The 19815-nt window shown below is 43.7% G+C and overlaps 2 protein-coding genes across 2 annotated transcripts; one reads left to right on the forward strand and one right to left on the reverse strand.

Moving 5' to 3' along the window:
• Window positions 1-2017: 2017 nt before the first annotated feature.
• LOC132988711 (cilia- and flagella-associated protein 251-like) lies at window positions 2018-8103 on the forward strand (the record flags this gene model as incomplete). Its single annotated transcript, XM_061056283.1, has 3 exons — window positions 2018-2353; window positions 2429-2965; window positions 7834-8103. Coding segments are annotated over 3 exons (1143 nt in total), but the record flags the coding sequence as incomplete, so codon positions are not given.
• rcc1l (RCC1 like) lies at window positions 6453-19559 on the reverse strand. Its single transcript, XM_061056150.1, has 12 exons — window positions 19403-19559; window positions 18137-18422; window positions 17683-17812; window positions 16908-17036; window positions 15074-15140; window positions 14058-14109; window positions 13663-13747; window positions 13082-13263; window positions 11669-11756; window positions 11077-11250; window positions 9627-9712; window positions 6453-8184 (listed from the first exon to the last, which is right to left on the reverse strand). Exons 2-12 carry the CDS (start codon window positions 18419-18421, stop codon window positions 8107-8109), a joined length of 1356 nt encoding a protein of 451 aa, XP_060912133.1. The 5' UTR covers window position 18422; window positions 19403-19559; the 3' UTR covers window positions 6453-8106.
• Between the last annotated feature and the right edge of the window lie 256 nt (window positions 19560-19815).

Consider the following 19815-nt stretch of genomic DNA (forward strand, 5'->3'; position numbering starts at 1 on the left):
GCTATAAATACAGTCACTTAAAAGTCAGGGTTGGTCATTTTCCTCCAGATCCACTGTTTAAGATTTTGGTGTAAATTGTCTTTAGGTCCTGACAGACATTAATAACTCATGTTCTCTGAAAAAGGAACAAAGAAAATCCATCATCTGTATCAGTTTGTAAGTCTGTAAAAACTTTAACCAATGTCTGCCACGAGGTACCAATCTGATGAACCAATCACACGCCTCCCTGTCTCCCTGCTCGCTCTCTACCTCTTGCGTGCTCTAGCTCACACTCAGAGCTCGTCACCGATGACTTTAGGAGTTTATACTGAGAGTTTACTGACCGCTGAATGAGACATGAGACGACGTAGTTTCTACACAATGACAGATGAGCTGAGGTCAGCATGTAAGTGAGGGGGCGTGGCTTTAGAGGGAGCACAGAGGGGAGGGGGTGCAGACGAAGCACTGAGGGAATGCTACTTTCAAAATCATGCTAGTTATCAAAAATTCCCAACCCTGCCTTTAAGGCTTTTCATTTGACTTTCAACTTGAAACAAAAAAAAACCCTGCACACTACTCTTGCTCGGTCACCAATTTATTCGAAAAAAATCGACAAACATTTCAGTCCCTCCGAATCTTAGTGAAGTGTGGTCAACCTTTGTCAAGTGACAACACACTTCACTGAGGTTCATCGGGACCGACTGTGTGTTTTTCTTCTCATGAATCGGTGACGCTGAACAAGAGTAGTGTGCAGGATATTTCTTGTCGATGTGATAGTTTGATGTTCTTGAACGTTTTTCATGAGAAAGTTGGATGTGCAAAAACCTCCTTAAAACATTTAACTTTTGACAACACTTCATAGGAAAATGTTGGATGCACAAACACACACTTCACATGCTGACATGTTTTAAACATCGGGCCGAAGACGTGCGCAGTCATATTTTGCAGAAAATCCAAAAACAGAACTGAACCTTGTCAGTCAGCATGGTTCTTCAGCTTCTCAAAACATCTTTGCCGTCTTTGCACCACCTCCTTTTTAATGGATTCTTGTTGTCCAAGAGAGGGAGTTGCACTCAAAAGACCTTCAGTTGGTGCCAAAGCGCAGCAAACTCAATTCCAGGTTCAGGTGACTTTATTTGTAACCGTAGTTAAATTTGGTTGCAGCTAGAGTCACATATACTTAATAAAACATACAAAGTGTAAATGCACGGTACATGGGTAAAAGAGCAGATTCCTACATATTATTGCTTCATTTTTCTGTGCATGTGGGGTCTTTGTTTCCTCTCTCTTCACACATTTCTACATAACAATGAAAGGTCTAAAGGTAAGTGACCTGACTCTGGGTGTTTGAAGTGTTCTAGTTTACGTTTGTAGTCTAATATCTGCCATGCAGGTTCAGTAAACAAACGGCTCTTAGAAGTCCGTTCTCACTTTTCAGGATGCTCACCGGACTGTAAACAAAGGAAACACGCTGAAAGGGAAGTCTTGCCTTGCAGTTCTTCTTTACTGCAGTGCTGACTACGTCAAAAGTCTGATGCCGCTGCAGGGAGTCAGATCGTCAGACGGTAGCTGATGGTTACACAAATGAAACTTGTAATTTCTTCTTTCAAAGGTTTCTTAAATTCACATATTTCTGTGAGCTCATAACAGCAACGTCTAAATCAGAAGTAACATCTAGCTTATTCTTTAATGTGTTGTAGAGTAACTTACAGATTTAATCATTTCAATCTTTGTGTTGACACACATCTCTGTCTCCAGCTGTGATCTTTGTCTCCACTGATCCTCCTCAGGCTGCAGGTGTATCAGCTGTCTGTATTATTTGACCTGAGTAAACAAAGCAGAGAACAGACAGGAGCCTCCACACGCCTCCTTTTCTTCTGCTTCAGATCACCTCAGCACACAGACGGAGGAGGAGGGAGAGGAGGAGGAGGAAGAGGGGGAGGAGGAAGAGGTGGAGGAGGGAGAGGTGGAGGAGGGAGAGGAGGAGGTAGAGGAGGAGAAGGAGGAGGAGGAGGAGGAGGAGGAGGAGGAGGAGGAAGAGGGAGAGGAGGAAGAGGGGGAGGAGGAGGAGGAGGAGGAGGAGGAAGAGGGAGAGGAGGAAGAGGGGGAGGAGGAGGAGGAGGAGGAAGAGGAGGGAGAGGAGGAGGAGGAAGAAGAGGGGGAGGAGGAAGAGGTGGAGGAGGAGGAGGAGGAGGAAGAGGAGGGAGAGGAGGAGGAGGAAGAGGGGGAGGAGGAAGAGGTGGAGGAGGAGGAGGAGGAGGAAGAGGAGGGAGAGGAGGAGGAGGAAGAAGAGGGGGAGGAGGAAGAGGTGGAGGAGGAGGAGGAGGAGGAAGAGGAGGGAGAGGAGGAGGAGGAAGAGGGGGAGGAGGAAGAGGTGGAGGAGGGAGAGGTGGAGGAGGGAGAGGAGGAGGTAGAGGAGGAGAAGGAGGAGGAAGAGGGAGAGGAGGAGGAGGAAGAGGAGGGAGAGGAGGAGGAGGAGGAGGAGGAGGAGGAGGGAGAGGAGGAGGAGGGAGAGGTGGAGGAGGAGGAGGAGGAGGCGGGGGGAGAGGAGGGAGAGGAGGAGGAGGAGGAGGAGGAGGAGGAGGGAGAGGAGGGGGAGGAGGGGGAGAGGGAGGAGGAGGGAGAGGAGGAAGAGGTGGAGGAGGGAGAGGAGGAGGTAGAGGAGGAGAAGGAGGAGGAAGAGGGAGAGGAGGAAGAGGAGGAGGAGGGAGAGGAGGAGGAGGAGGAGGAAGAGGAGGGAGAGGAGGAGGAGGAGGAGGAAGAGGAGGGAGAGGAGGAGGAGGAGGAGGAGGAAGAGGAGGAGGAGGAGGAGGGCTCCAGCTGCAGAGACCCTCTCAGCAGAGCGGGGTTAAAGGTGAGATCATGGTATGTTTGTGTTTTCACTTATCATCTTTCTTCTTACATAATCCTCCACAGATCAACTCTACACCTCACTGACTCGACGCTAACTTCTTCTTCTTCTCACATCAGATCGTTGATCCATACAGTAAGAAAAGGGGCCCACAGTGAAGCTTTGTTTTAACAGGTGCTTTTCTGTTTGCTCTTCATGCACACAAAAATGCATGTGTGCAAATTCTTCTGCTTGTGTAATGTGACTCCACTCTGCCATGCATACTAAACTTTAAGAGTGTGTGCTGTAATAAATAATAAATAGATAAATATTAATGTGCTGCAGAAGTTAATAACTCCTGCAGGTGAAAACAGTGCAGCCTGTGGTACGACTTCGCTCCATATTTCTCATCAATACGGCTTAAAGTTCAACACAAAGTAATCCTGACATCTGTATCCTGTACTGCACAGTGTGTGTGTGTGTGTGTGTGTGTGTGTGTGTGTGTGTGTGTGTGTGATATATAGGAAAGCTTGTTGTTGTTGCTGTCTGCTCTTATCTGGATGAAGTGCTGACTCACTGCTGTTTACATCGGACTGGTTTAGTGTGAATGCATCGTGCCTGTGGGTGGAACTTTTTTTCCCACCCGTTGACCTCTGAGCTCCATCGCATATATAAATCAATCAAACAGGGTTGAAACGGGGCGTTTTAATTAGCAGAGATGATGAGGTGCCTTCAGGTTTACAGCTACTCTCGAGTTTTGAACTGAAGTGCAGTGAGCGAGGACGCGAGAGGTTAGCGTGGCCCAAAAAGAGGGCAAGATTTTTTGAGAGACAGGACGGTGGATAGAGTCGCAAATCAGGGAGAGAGAGAGAGAGAGAGAGAGAGAGAGAGAGAGAGAGGGGAATGACATGCAGGAAAGGAGCCACAACTCGGATTGGAACCTGAGCCGTCCCCTTAGAGGACTGCAGCCTCTATACATGGGGCGCTCAAACTAACCACCAGGTCACTGCCGCTTCAAGATGTTTTAAATAGATAACTCTTATGGTACAGGTTAAGTCGCTTGCCTGTCTAAAAGTCAAGAGTAGATTTATAACACCTCACTTTGAATCTCTTGTGAAGAACTTTTCTCTAACGTCTTTGCACCCTCAGCCTGGAATCTGTTGCAGAATGACTTAAAGCTCAAGGAGCTGGTGTCCTTAAATGTTTTTAAATCTAAAATGAAAAACATGGAAGCAGATTCTACAGGATGTCGATGTTTTAGCTCGGCTGTTTGAACGACTGATTCCCAGATATGACTCATAGATGTTTCTATTTTTAATCCAAAATGTTGTGTTTTGTAAATTGTGCTGTGTCTCTCTTTGTATTTCCGTCTGTAACTTTGTGTTTTTGCTGCTGCCTGTCTTGGCCAGGTCTCCCTTGAGAAAGAGGTTTTTAATCTCAATGGGACCAACCTGGTTAAATAAAGGTTAAATAAATAAATAATAATAAAAAAAAAATTGCTGATCTTCGTCTGGACAAGCAGAAACCTCAGGTGATGAAAAATGAAGCCGGTGCGGGACTGCATAAAAAACTGCAGTTCCTCATGTGTCCACTGGAGGCTGACTCTGAAAGCTTTGGAAGTCACATGTACATACCAATGAAATGTTCATTTTGACAGCAACGTGTTCTGAATAATTTGTGTCTTTTTCGACACACTGTACATCCATTTTGATTTGATGAAGGATAAGAGATGTGCTTAATTAGGAACGTGAATGATCCGACTGCTAGCAGGTTGGTAGCTGTTCACCAGGAGGCCTAATGCCCGCCTCTCAATCAATCAATCAATCAATCCCTCTGCTTCAACTCTTTGCCTCTTTCTAGGATGGAAAGTTAGAGTCCGCATTTCTCAATATGGCGACCACCATCGATGGGCTTCAAAATTCCCCTTCAGTTACCAATAGGTGACATCACTGAGACAACGTCCATGTTTTTATAGTCTATGGTCCTGTACATGTGAACGGATTTTAATTTATAACAAAAATTCTTATCCTACATGTCGATCTAGTGTCCTCTCTTTCTTTCTTTTAACAGTGAAATGTGTCCTCGAGGCTGTTTCTGCGGCTTGCGATGTATAACTTGGTCTGAAACGACCCCGCCTCAGCAGTTAGCTATCACACATCCCGTCAAGAGGATGGACTGTTCTGAAACTCTTTTTTTTTGTTAAAGATCATTTGAAACTCACGATCTCTCTTGAATATGTCTGTAGTACCAGTAGATGTTTGAGGAGCTTGGATATTTTATCAGTTCATCCTTCTGTGTTGTGTTTTCTTTCCTGAGCCAAAATGTGCTGCGTTTGCTCTTCCAGTTAAAACTCCTCCGTGAAGATGTTAACCCATCTGTTGCTCCCCTCTCTTTAAAGCTCCACTATAACAAAGCAGAACTTTACTTTGAAAAGCTGTTTTTTTTCTTTACTCAAATAAATCGTCCCAGCATTTCCTCAACACCCCGCCGAGCTGAAGGATCACAGGTCGGTTGTTTTATGCTCACTCAGTAGTTTTGTCATAAATACATTTTCCACTCTCTCTCTCTGAGGGCCCTCGAGGTTGTCACCATGATGAATGGGCCCTAAATACAGAAAGTCTGCGGGGGGAGCGAGCAGCACAACAATACGAGCGTGAGTTCACTGAGTTCAGCTGCAGCCTGCAGGTAACAAGAGTCAAGGTTACCGGCCAGCTCAGCATTAAGAGGCCTGTGAAGGTCAGGATAAGGAGAGTGTGATAATTGAAGAAAGAGAAATGGTTGTTTGTAGTTACTGGAGTATATTTGACATCTTTAAACGAATGGAGGGATAAATGTTTGCAGATTTTTTTAAAGCTCCTTTCAGAAGGATGTTAGTGGGTCATCAAACAGACCGACACCATTACTGATGCCTCCATTGCCCTGTTTGCAACGACAACGATTTCAGCCAAAAATAGCTAATCTTGTTTTTGCATTTTGGCTGAAATCGTTGACACAACGACAGCAGCGTTTTGGGTGCCTGATACCACAAAGTTTTGAAAACAGGTTCCAGAGTGCAAACTGTGAAAAAAAAAACAGCACCGGCGCTCTGTCGTCGTGTAAACTGGCAATATACAGATCCTCTGAAAATGGGGCAATGCAAAATCCTGCAGATCGTCAAGGGTCCGCGTGAGGCTGGCTGCAGAAACATCGGAAGTCACATACACATGACTGGAAAAAAATATGTTTTTACAGCAGAAGTTTACATGTTTGCATCCTGGTACAAAAAAATGTTTTATTAGCTTGTGTCTCAATCGGCCCAAACTGTACAGGGGGTGAATTTTTTACAACTCGTCCATTTCACTAGAATAAGCGTTATTTACTATAAGGCCTGTAGCTGACATGATTGACAGGTGGGTGCTGTGTTAACAGTTTGTCTAGAGGTTTAAAACCCGCCTCAGCTCCAGCGCTCAGCCTGTCGTTAGGTCGACAGCATTTCCAGCATGGAGACCGCCATCGATGGGACTCCAGAGCCCCCTGCAGGAACAGATGGATGACGTCACTCAGGCTTCATCCATTAATATTTCAATGGTCAATGCAGCATTCACTGATGAAATCACTAAATTGACCAATCACATTAGAAATAAAAATCCCTTTAGCACACAGCTGATGTTTTAGTAAAATATATTTATTGATATTTTGATATAAGTAACATTTATTATGTATCTGCTTTGCATAATGTGTCCTTAAAGGTATTAAACAGTCATCCTGTGATACTCTCCAGCTGGGAGTCCAAAACAACATCTTTCATTCATATTTGATTTTGAAAAAGGTCTCAGTCAGTCAGTATCCTTCCCAGCTGGCAGCAGTCCGTCTTTTTGCAGCTTCCTGAAGCTATCTGATGCTTTCTACAAAAAAAAACAAACACATGAACACACTGAGGTGAAACACGAGTGCAGGATGTAAAATTGAATCCTCAGAAACCTGTTTTCTCTCGGGGGGCAGAGTGTCCTCACCTCTATCTGACGTTGGCAGCCAGATAATCATTTTGTTTTTTTGGGGACTGTTAATGCTGCGACTGGCTCTTCAAATGTTTTTTTTACCAACATTTCACAGCCGGCACACAGCGTATTGTTTGAGGTAATCCCAAATGGCAGAGAGGCCTGTTTATTCAACAGTGAGTCACTTTGACTGAACACATTTCCTTCTTTTTGTAGCAACAAATAAACATGAGAGGTAACAAAACATGTTCACAAGACAAGTTACAGATTTAAGCTCCTGAAGAATCCTCCGGAATATTTTATTACCTGAGTCTGAGTCATACATGTGTGGTGGTGACTGTGTCTGCAGAGACTCTGTCTGGTCGACTCGGGATGTTTCTGGGCGGGGAGCTGGTGAGTTTCCTCCAGCCAATGAGAGCGCAGCAGGTGAGTTTAAGAGTGGATACAATTCAGCGATTGGAAGCGATTCAAACCGGTGAACATGACGGACGAGGTTGTAGCAGCAAAGAAGAGAAAATCTAATCACAGTGAGGCGATGAAGCTCGTTCTAAAACGAGGGTGAACTTTGGTTTGGCGTCTACCAGGACCCAGAGTTTGCCGGCTCTCCGTTGTGCTAAACACCTGTGGCTAGCTTGTGCTAGCGGCCGCATGCAGTAAACGTACACACCACATCCTGCAGTGAGTGTGCACGTCAGGAGGACGGGTCCAGTTTGAATGTTGTGTTTACAAACTGCAATGAAAAATGCTTCTTACACCAACTTTGTGAAACAAAATGACAGAAATGACGGGCATCACATCGACTGAGAATACTCCAATGAAAAATGTTCATGATAGATTAATCTTCATCTGCATTTTTTTTTTTACAAGAAACAGTTTGGTTTCCTCAAAGCTGGCGTTGAAGATTTTCATGTTTTGTCCAAAACACAAAAAATTATTTCCTGGTTTCATAGATTAGAGAAAACAGAAAATCCTCACGTTGCAGAAATGTTTGCAGTTTTTCACAGCTTGGCTTCACGTAAAATTGGCTTGATTGTTGGTTTATTTTAGCTCAAACCAAACCCGTCCTTCCACTGTCTTTACTCCACAGCCTTCATGCAGGGTAGAGTGATACAGTCTGTGTCCGTGTGCTGCAGAATCGACGCGTCTGCTCGGTTTGACGTCAGCTGCAGGACGGAGGGACAACGAGGGTCGCTCGCCTGCAGAGAGCAGCTGGATTTTAAGACTCCAGCGTGGCCTCGCGATCTGGTCTCTGATGGGGGCTGGAAGGGTCAGCCAAAACCATCCAGCCTTTCATCCCCGCTGCTGGGACACACGTGAAGCTCAGAGCAGGGACTTCACCAGCGCCACCATGTGGTCGACGCCACACGCTACGTCCACCACCTGACCCGGCACGGTCACCTGATGGAGAGAGAAAACGTTTGAGCAAAACAAGAAAATTAAAATAAACAGATATAAATCACAAACTCATGAGGTTTTTATGCTCCTCTTTAAGATGCATATTCACGACGTAGAGTTGATGAAGTGTGTGGTCACTGTGAGATACCTTTAGGTGGCACAGGAAGTCCATGCGGATGGATTACAGCTTGTGCAGAGACCACAGACCGGCTTACAGGCAGACAGGATGGGACATTGAACGAGGCTAGAGCACTACTGCATGCGCCCTAAAAATGTCTCTTTGACCCGCTCTTATTTCACATCCAGAGGCTTTTAAAGAACAGCGGGGAGGGATGAGTTGTTGCCCTGGTGATCGGCACCTCTGGGTGATGCCGTCTAAAATGTATTAACACGTCTTGGTGGGAGCCTGGCCTCTCTGATGGCGTTCTCTGACCCCGCACTCCATTGCTGTGAAGGCTCATGGTGGATGGCGGGAACATTTTGGTCGCAGTTGATTATTATAGCACATTTGTTGTATGATCGCTGTGCAGTACAGTATAAGAGTTGGGGGGGGGGGGGGGGATAATAATAATATTGTTTTCTTCATGGTTGCATTCTGTGGCCTAAATTGTGGGTGGCAACTGTTCTTTTGCCTTAAAATCGTGTGTACAGTACGGCTCATGTATTCGTGTGTAATGTTACTCTTCTTCTGCTTTCATTCCGAGTCTTATAAAGACAGATCTCTCAAGTTCTTGGGTTGTCCATTGATCTGGCAATTGACTCTCTATATGCCTGTAAAATTGTCCTCCCCGTTTTGTCCTTTGCTGGAATAAATGTTGAACTTTAAAAGCTTTATATGTGATTTTTTTGATCCAGCAGATGTCGCCCTTGAGCACCAGCATGAAACCAAAACAACTGGCGCTGCATTGTTGTGTTAGCATGCTAATGCTAGCGCTCTTTATTATGCTCGTATCTTCACACTGCATGTAAATTTACCTGAAATGAGCGTGATCTAGAAACACAGTTAAGCAGTGAGTACAGTATGTTATTCTTCTTTTCTCTAGTCCCTCAATTAAACAACTTTTATACACGAGGGGAGGAGTCAGCCGGCCGTCGTGGCGATGTAAACAAAGTGAAGATAGGACTCTGAAAACTCTGAAAACATCACAGACAGTGGGACTCGGGTGTTACACCCATTGTAGACAGTCATGACTCACAGAGTTATTTTCAGAGGATATACTTGATTTCTACATTTAAGTGTGAAACATCACATAGAAAGACTTCAAACAGCTTTCATCTGTGAACAAAACGGAAATGTGTGCATGCACAGTATTTGCATTTCACTTTGATTTAAAGGAGAAGTGAGATAAAGCTCACATGTCAGCGTTGTGTTTCCTCTGCACAGTTCATCAGTGACATGTTTTGTTTTTGTTTGCATGACTAATAATGAATCAGTGTTGTCTTACTCTCCAGGGGAAGTACTGGTCGTCTCTCTTCCCGATGCCCAAACAACCTCTCACATTCTTCCCCCAGACGAAGAGCTCGCCTCGGTCTGCAGAGAAACCATAAAAAACATCATCATCATCATCATCATCATCATCATCATCATCATCATCACGCTGCGAGGCAGAACACACACTGAGGATCAGAGCGGGGCCGCTGAAGTTCAAAACAAGTCAGAGCGTTTAACTCGGATCATCTTTGAGACATGCAGAGTAGAAACAAAATAAGAACCAGAACTCGTAATTGTTTCACAACTATGAAAAAGGCGAGGGTTTCTTAAAGACTTTCAATGTTCAGACTGAACTCCTCGTCTTCAGAAGCAAAGGAATATGAGCAGCCTGGCTCTAAAGAGAGGTGAAAACTCTCAAACTATACATTTACAGAAGTTAACTACACATTAGTTTCCTCTGAATACAGTGGAGAGGAAGTATAAAGCAACTGAAGAGAAAAATAATTTGAATATTTAGTAGATCAGCAACAGAAAAAAATCACCTGAAACAATTCATAAGTAACTTTTATTTACCTCTCTCTCTCTCTCTCTCTCTCGTAAAGGCACAAAAAACCCAAAATAAACTGATTTCTAAAGATGAGATTATAAAAACATAAAAACCTTTATTCTCACAGCAACATCAAGATAACAGACAGAGACAGAAGAAAGTAAAAAGTAACGAAAAAGGAGATTTACTGGAAAATGGGTCCAATATGCACAAAAACAGCACAAGAGAGTAATTCATCCCATTCATACACCGCGGACGAAGCAGCAGGAGCAACGTGGGGTTAAGTGTCTTGCCCAAGGACACATCATCGGTCATGTAGCTGCAGCAAATAAAAAATTGAAAATAATATAAATAGTTGCTTCAGTACAAGTCTAGTATCTTGTTTTGAGCAGATGTATTTATTCTTACTGAGTTTCCGCCGCTGTCTAAAACTTCTGGGACAGTCTCCGCTGTTCATCTCAGGAGGAATCCTGGATATTGTAACAAATACTTCAGATATTAACTTCCTGCTGCTCCTGGTTCGTTTTGAGTCTGACTCATAAAAAGTGGCTTAAAGGTCTTTTCAGTCAGACAGAGTGCGCCTCCTCTCAGGCTGCTGCTGCTGAGATCAAAAAAAGCAGACAAAGGACGGAGTTTTTTTGTTCCTTCTGTGCCATAAACAGACAGACTGACATGACTCAACGGTAAACTCTGTCTCCAGACGTTCATGTCTCACTTCCCGCCCTTCAGACTGAATCAGACTTTACTGCTGAAGAGTTTCATGTTTACATCTCTTATCTCGACTGGAAAGCAAAAGGTCGAGGAGAGCTGTGCTGATTTTTGAAAGTTGAAGCAGGAATACGGTGAAAACGCTCGTTAAAACGAGTTCCTGATGAGATAGCTTCGAGTCTAGACTCCCTAAAAAGGTGACACTCACCTGTCACTGCGGCAAAATGGTTGAGGCCACACCTGACGCCGGTGACGACCACCGAGGGGTTAAACTCGGAGCGTCCGAACAGCGTGGAGGGAATCATCTCCGGGGTCGAGGATTCAGATAATTCGGGGCCTTTTCCAAGAATCCCGTAACCCCAAACGAACACTTCTCCTTTGTCTGAAAGATTCAGAGACACAGGGATGAGTGATGAGGAAATTCACACAAGAAATGTGGAAAAAAACAAAAACATAAATCATGTGTCTAAATAAATGACTTTAGAGAAGTTAAATCTCTTATCTAAGTATTTCTGAGTAAGCTGGTGGTGATCCTGTCACTGTTTAACACACAGGGAGCTTCTCACAGACTCTGGATCCCTTTACTGGAGGCAACAAAAACTGTGATCTATGACGCCCCCCAGAGGCCACAAGTGGAGCTTCACCTCTGAAACTGTTCTGCATCTAAAAAGTGTTTTTTTTCTTTAAAGTAAAAGAGCTTCTTAATCCTCCTAACCAGTCTCCTTTCCTTTGCTTCTCTCTATTTCAAACACACTGCATGTCCATGTTTGAGTCGTGTTTTTGTCGAGGTGTGAACTGACCGTTGAGGACGACCACCTGTGTCCCTCCGCACGCCGCCTGGACTGCCTTCCCGAAGCCTTTCAGAGGGAGATGTCGAGGAGTGTTGATCTGAAACATGAGGATGAGGTGAACATCTGTTACTTATTTAATAGTTTGATGTTTTCTTGTATTTCCAAATAGTGTTAAAGGTCCAATCAGTGAGATGTGTAGAGAGTGAGATGATAAAGTGATCTTACTATCTGATCATTAAGGAAACATGTTGAAGTGCTGGCTTCTCTGACAACAATGCAGCAGCCAGTATGTCCTCCTTCTGACTTTAGATTCTGCTCCTGAATGCTCTGGATTTGTTTGGACCAGAGAAGGTAGGCGCTTTTAAGGCGACCCCCCCACACGGCCGTTTTGGACGCCCCTCGGTTTGCCAGATATGAGAGCAGTTATCAGGTCAACAGGTGTTGCAGCGATGGAAGCGGGCAAGAGAAGTGGTTCAGATAGAAGTGATTGTACCCGACCTAAAAAGCCTCTGCATGTTTCTAATAAGCTCCACGAGCAGAAACGTGCTCAAACTAGGATCAATATTGGAGATGCTTTTGAAAAATGGAGAGAGGTTAGAACACAGAAAGGTTTACAGACCCATGCAGAGCTGGATAAACACTGAAGCTTCAGAGTCCACCACATGGTGACCTGAGTGAACATCGACTCTAGAGAGGAGGGGGGGGGGGGGGGGGCAGCTCTCTATGATGTTTAGAATTTAGACTGCAGTACCCATTTTAAACACTAGGTGTCAGAGTTACATACTGCTCCTTTAACACTAGGATGCATGTTTTCGTCTCCCCTCCACAATGAGCTGGTATGGTAAACAACATGTGTGCACTTCTTTTTCCAGCCAGCCTCCTAGTAAACATTTTCCTTGAAGTCAGGGTGAGCTGATGTGTGAACGTGTCACAGGAAACATTCCCCTTGAGCGAGCAGGCCAGGGTGTTGACGTTTATATCACGCGACCGGGGAGCAACAGGTGCGATCGCTGTGCAGGTTGTGAAGCTGCTTCCAACTCTTTCCTGTTCTCAAGTGCGTTTTTTTTGCCACACATTCGTTGATACTGTGCATGTATACACACAGCTATGACATAAAGGTGAAAACTGTCTCGACTGTGAGCTACATGTATGGACAGGCAAGCCAGGGAGATTTTAGAAAAAGTGATTTTCTACATGGGAGTTTGATGTCACAGAACTGAACTTAACAAGTCTGAACATTTTGAACCTCGATTTCAGACATTATATATCTTGTGTGTTTGATTAGCGGCTGCTGCGATCAGAGCAGCTCTCTGTGCCACGTGGAGGCTCAGTACAGAAACCCAAACATGTCGATCTAGTGTCCTGTCTTTTTTCTTTTTGTTTACCATCCGTCCCTTCCTCACCTCTGCGGGCGTTCCTCACCTGTGTGGACTCGGTGACAGAAGCCAGCTGCAGGTACTCAGAGTTGCCCCATCCGAACAGCTGCCCGTCTCTGGACACGGCCAGGCTGCAGTCTCCGTACGTGCTGATCTGCTGCACCTCCACCCCCGCCAGATCCCCGCCCACCTCCACCGGGCGGGAGCTGACTTTATGATGCCCAAGACCTGCATGACAAGAAAGAATGATACGATAAGAATAAAAGATATTTCACTAATTTCTTGCAACTTCTTCCAGAGTCTTCCTCAGAATTGTACTACAGTTTTGTCTTCTTCTCAATTTCAATAAAACCTTCTAACAACGAGTGTAAATATGTCCAGATTCACTGTGAGCCTTAGAACAACACTGGTTTTATGATCATCGATAAATACACTCGTACTTCAAAAACAACGCTTTCGGTCATTATTGTCGTCGAGTGTTTACCTCTCTCTGTGTCTCTGTTCAGATTCTCTCAAGCGGGAGTGGCTACGTTTGCTGAAAGAGCATTTGTCATGTGGCTTTCAAGGTGAAGAGGACTGACTGTGGCCTATGAAAAATAAAAACACTTTGTCCTGAAGGGCACTCACCCGTCTGTCCATCTGCGCCCCATCCACAAGCAAAGACCTTTCCTGTGTCAGTGAGGAAGAGGCTGTGGTCCTGTCCGCACGCTACCTGGAAACAAAAGAGAAAAAAAAGACCATTCAGAGAGTTTTTTTTCAAATCAATTCTTCATGAATTTATTTGCAGTGTTCGTTTTTGCCTTTATTAGATCGGACAGCTGAAGAGAGACAGGAGATGTGAGGAGGAGAGATTCGGGGCTGCGTGTGACGTGCAGCAATGTGTTGAGCGTGTAAAGCAACAGATGTGAGGTGACTCAACGGCCTAAAAATCTCGACACAGTCAGGGTGTGTGTGAGGAGGAAGTGTGACACGCTCTAACCAGCGCTATCTGTCGTCAGAGCTCATGCAGAGGCTGCACTCACCTGGACCACTCTGCTGCTGAAGCCGTCGAGCTTGTGAATGACGTGACTGCCGCTGTTTGAACACGAGAGAGAGAGAGAGAGAGAGAGAGAGAAATAGTTAATAAATGACCAGAGGACGGTAGAAGCAGAAGTCACACCTTTACATTGGAATTTCATTCCTTGAGGCCGTCTGTCCTGTAAACTAAGCACGCTTCATTATTATGTAAAGACATGCATGTGTTGTATTACGACGTTGTGTAAGAGGTGGCCGTGCTCTGGCCCGGTTAGTCCTGGAGCAGTGTGAGTGCAGGCCAACGGGGGGAGGGGGGGTAAAAGAACAGCACGGGACAACTTTGCTGGTGTGAGTACGCCTTTAGGGCCCTGCTGTGAAGGTTGGAACCCCAAATATAACAAATCAGAATCGACCTTTTGATTTCTTCTTCTTACATTTATTAAACTTCCAAAAAATTCAAGTTTTTTCCTTTTTTTTTAAAAAATCCATTCATACCTTAAAATGTCAAAGATATACCGCTACACCTCTGCCTTTGATAAGAATGAGTGACACGCACCGCTTCTCATCTGATACTCGCTTTAACTTCACATCACTCTATAAAACGCTAGAAATGAAACTGCTAAGAATAAAATAAGCATTTGACTCGACTGTGTTAAAGATCAACTGATAAGGTTTTGTTCATTTCAGATCAATCGTAGTTCAGAAAGTTAAAAACTGAAGGTGAAACTTTACGTGTAAAACAGGCAGCTGCTCTCCGACCGAGAGGTTAGCAGGAAGCTCAGAGATCTGATGTTTCAATCTTTGCTTCAATGTTTTAAAGTAGAATTAAACAACCACTGCTTTCACTGCTGATGTCAATTTGGTGTTTTTTTCTGAAATGCTGCGAGATAAAAACTTTATTTTTCACTAGAGGGGGTTTTTAAACACGAGTGTCTGATGTAAAAAAAAAAAAAGCAAAAGAGACTGAAAATGTTTCTTTGTTTTATGAAAACTCATCAGCGTGGTTTGAAAACAGACTTCTAACCTGTAGACTTCGTCTTCGATGATCCTCCTTCCACACTGTCCGTACGCGTTGTTACCCATACTGAAAACTGTGCAGAGAGAGAGAGAGAGAAAACAAACGAGCTCCGTTTATAAAGTCATGAATAAGTCAACACCAGCACCCATTTCATATTCTGATAAAACTCTCTTATCTCGTCATGTGAAATGTAAAAGTGTTATCGTCAACAGGCTGCTTGATTTACTCGCAGTAAGAATCAAAGCCCTGCAGGAGCCTTTGAGAGATTACAAAGAACACAATTACATTTTTTATTTGCTGCATTTCCCCATTGATCAAAGTCTGAGTTTGTTCTGGGAGGAAAAGTTTTGCCTGAAATGAAGGAATCTGTGAAACGACCGCTGAGCCTCATTAGTCAAAGTCATGTCCTGTTTTTTTTTTTGTTTTTTTACTCTCTGTGAATCCTGCAGAGATTCACTGACTGAAGTTTTCTTTTTAGACAGAATCACCTCTCTGAGACACGCGGTGGGTTGACACGAGCTGTGATCCCTCATCAGGCCAAACTAATGCAACACATTCTCCAAACAGCGCCGGTCACATATCAGGTACAAAATGTTCTTTTCTTCAAGGAAAAGTCTGGTGTTGATATGTCGGTTTTTTATTTATCGAAGGCTCAGTAGATGTTAAAAACAGCTGGAAGAGGCAGTTTTTTAAGCTTAAAGCAACAATATGGAGGAATTTGGTTTGGTGCGCTTTGGCGCCCACCGATGGTCTCTGAGTGCAACTGCACTGTATTAACGCTGCATTCATGTGGTGTCGGACACGTCGTGACAAAACAAGTTTCCGAGTTGTAAAACGCACATGTACACCTGCTCAAGTCGGAAAACAACAACTCGGAAGAGAATGAGGTGCCCGACTTCCTGATTTGACGTCAGAAACGTCAACTTTTTGCTCAAATATAACTTTTAACATCTACATTTCTACAATTCACTTAGCAGACGCTTTTCTCCAAAGCGACGTACATCAGAGAGTAAGAACAACACAAGCAAGGATCTAGAAAAAAGGGAACAATGTCAGTAAGAGCAAACGATCAGCTTTGAGTCTGATTGGACACACAGGTGCTGACAGGAAGTGACCAGAGGCAAAGCACAACATTGAGGGCAGTTCTTGAGAGCTCTAATCAGTATAGAAACCATCTTATAAGTCGTGGTTATCAAACAAAAACCATCGTCATTACCATCATCATCATCAATAATATGGAGACCATCATCATTAAGTTAGTAGGTATTCATGAAAGAGCTGGGTCTTTAGCTTTTTCTTAAAGGTGCAGAGGGACTCTGCAGATCACATGGAGTTTGGAAGTTCATTCCACCACCGGGGGGCGACAGAGGAGAAGAGTCTAGTCAGTGTCTTTCACTGATCTTCTTCTCTGTAGCATCAAGGCTTTTTTCTGTTGTTGTTGTTACAACATTCAGACTTTCTGAACTGAACTCACATGAACACACTGAAGTCGGAAGAACGACTTCCCAACTCGGAAACTTGGACCACCCGAGCAGCACCTGAATGCAGCACAAGTCTCACACAGTGCTGTGATCCTTCAGCTTATCAGAGGGTTGTGGATATGAGAACAAGAAGATGTCAATTTGCATTTTGAATGAGACTTAACAGCTGCCTGATAATCAGTCATCTTCAGCAGGTTTAAGAGGACACACAGTGTAACAGGTTCGTCTCTAACTACACTACAGCAGACGCTCTTTCTCCTCCCGAGAGCTGTGAGTCTCACCTCTGCCTCTGAAGAGCCTCCAGAGACCTACAGGCTTTCACTTTTCTTCTGCTGGTGCAGTATGTTTGAGTCTCTTACCTCCCTCTCTGTCGGTGAGGACCAGAGAGTGAGCGCGGCCGCACGCCACCTGAACCAGTCTGGTCTGCTGAGGCTCCGCGAGAGGCAGAGCCACCGGGGACGGCTCCAGCACGTAGTCGTAGCTGTGATCTGCAGACAAAGAGGGTTGAAAAAAAGTCAAGGTGTGAGGCAGCAGGGTCGTCATGATACTAGAATTTTAAACTTGGATATGATACTGTTAAAAACTGAACGATAAGGAAACCTTTTTGATACCACAGCAAAACAAATAGAAGCCCAAGGTTGTTTTTTTAACTGCCAAAAATTGCTGCAAACTGTCTTAATTGTCTGAATTGCACAAAAACAAACGTAATGCAGCTGTTTAATACGATGCACAGAAATTGCACCACTCGCTTGGATACTGTGGCTCAGTTGGTAGAGTCGGTTGTCCCTCAACCGGAAGGTCTGGGGTTCGATATTGGGAAAGACACTTGACCCCAATTGGCCCAAAAGTGTGAAAGCACTAACAGAAACATTGTGTTTAATTTGGGATTTTTATTCCCATCCAAATGATTCATCTTAGTGCAGAACTTAACTTTAATTTTAGCTCATTTTTGGTCTCCACCAACTTCTTGCAATTCCATGTTGAGTTATTTATCAAAGTTTATTTTAGTGGGAACATGGTCGATAAGAGCGGTGAGAGTAATACAATGCTAGAAGAGATTGCTCATGATATTTCCTGCACAGTTGAAGGCAGCAGCACGTCTGGTTTGGTATTATGAGTGCAGGTTTGTCTTACGGCGGCTGTTCTGCGTGCGTTGGAAGCCCAGCTGGGAGTCCTTGTTCAGGCCCATGCCCCACAGTTTGGTCACATCTGTGGTCGAGGAGGCGATGAGAGTGAAGCCGTAACCACAAGCAGCAGACGAGATCTACAACAGAGGAAGATCAGAATTTGAAAGAGAAATTGAAGATATTGATGAAAAGGAAATATTACACAAACGTTAACAAGGGAGGATCAAAAGGAGCAGTATGTAACTCTGACCCCTAGTGTTTAAAATGTGTACTGCAGTAAAATTCTAAACATCATAGAGAGCTGTCTCCCCCACCCTCCTCTCTAGAGTCCATGCTCACACAGGTCACCATGTGGTGGACTCTGAAGCTTCAGTGTTTATCCAGCTCTGCATGGGTCTGTAAACCTTTCTGTGTTCTAACCTCTCTCCATTTTTCAAAAGCATCTCCAATATTGATTTCACCTGCTTTGCCGTCTCCAGCCGGTAAGGAGTGAGTTGGTATTTGCGGGGTTTCTTCCTGCCGCTGTCGGGCACCACAAAGCTCGGGATACCCAGAGCTCCGGTGAAGCTGAAGCCCCAAACGAACACTTTGTGGTTGGGCTTTTTGTGCTCGCCGACGTACTGAAAGACCGGGCCGCTGTTGTCCTTCTCCTGGGGTCTGGATGATTTACTGAGAGTGGCATAGCCGCGGACTTGAAGCCCTGCAGTCATGTGGCGAGTGCACGGCCGCACGCACAGAAGAGCCATCCTGCAGAGAAAGACACGAAGACGTGGATTTACCAGCAGGAATTTACTATTAATAAATAAATTAATAAAGTATTTCTGATTCTGATTCAGAAGTGCATTAATTTAATTTAAGGTTATTTAAAAGATGTATGTTAAAACAATAAAAAAATGTACTACTTGGTCCTTAATATGCATCAGGTTGAAAACAAAGTAGGTATGCACACAGCTAGCATTGTCCTTGCTGAAATAAAACACAATATAAGATAAGATCGAATTAAGATCTACAACAGCTGGAAAGACATCAGCAATAACAGTAAAAATAATAGAAATAATAACAAGAGGAAATAACTAATAAAAAATACTAGAATAATAGTAATAATGTAGAAATATTGAAAATGAATAGTGTTTAAAAATGAAGAAACTGCATAAAGTCTGATTTAAGGCCAGTAGCTCTGATTATGATTTGTTTTTATTCCCTTTATATTTAATAGAAAGCATCAATAAGACGCACGACTGTAGGCCTACTGTCCGTTTAATGTTGTAGGTCGACAATGTAACGGTACCAAATCTCGTTAAATAATTCGTATAAATATCTTAATTTCTGCGTGGTTTACAACTTATTAAAAAAAACAGCTGTTAGCCTTTAAATTATTAAAGATAAAGGTGCAGTGGTTAATTCGGCACACTGAGGGTCAAATTATAAATCTTATTGTTCATTAAATGTCACTTTTTAACCTCTTTAACCATCAGCTTGCTCTTTAGAAATACGACCAAACACTGTACGGACTAGCACGTGAAACGACTTTTAAAGTTAAAAATTGTCCTACTTCTGGGTATGTTTGGTACATCTTATTAACGCCGAATGGAGAAGCAGCTCCAGAAGAGTCGTCTCAAGTAGTAAAACATGATATTCATAAAACACACGTCCGACAATATCCCCGTGAGTATTAATTTGACAGATTTTTAAAGGCGGTTTCGCTTCGAGTTCTCGCGTGTGCTCACCTTTACTTCCTGTTCAGAACCGAGTTGTATTATGTGTTTAATCGGCTGAAGATCTAACTAGTGATGTTAAAAAACTGATGTTAACCAGCTCAAATGTCAATATGTTTTTCAATGACATTACAGCCAGCATGTTTATTTACCTCTAACTCCGGAAGTGGACAAAAAGATGAGCAGCTTCCTCTTGTTTTCAATAAGAAATGAGTCAGATGATTTGGGAAGTGCGCCCTCTACTGTACCGGAGTTTATGACATAATAACTTGGAGCCTTTCTTCTAAAATAAAAATGTATCCAGTATACTTTAGTATACTTCCAGTATTACTTATATACTTTTTTTCCAGATCTTCATCTTTGTGTTTTAAATTCAAAGTTGTGATCTCAGATAATCCTCAGAGGAGGAGTGAGGTTTGTCTCCT

This window comes from Labrus mixtus, chromosome 14 (assembly GCF_963584025.1).
Source record: "Labrus mixtus chromosome 14, fLabMix1.1, whole genome shotgun sequence".
Taxonomy (NCBI): domain Eukaryota; kingdom Metazoa; phylum Chordata; class Actinopteri; order Labriformes; family Labridae; genus Labrus; species Labrus mixtus.

Excerpts from the sequence above, each read along its gene's own strand:
- rcc1l (XM_061056150.1), bottom strand. The coding sequence starts at position 18,421 with ATGGCTCTTCTGTGCGTGCGGCCGTGCACTCGCCACATGACTGCAGGG. Across the intron at positions 13,264-13,662 it reads GGGCGCAGATGGACAGACGG|GTCTTGGGCATCATAAAGTC; the intron begins GTGAGTGCCCTT and ends CTTGTCATGCAG. Across the intron at positions 11,251-11,668 it reads ACAGGTGGTCGTCCTCAACG|ACAAAGGAGAAGTGTTCGTT; the intron begins GTCAGTTCACAC and ends TGAATCTTTCAG.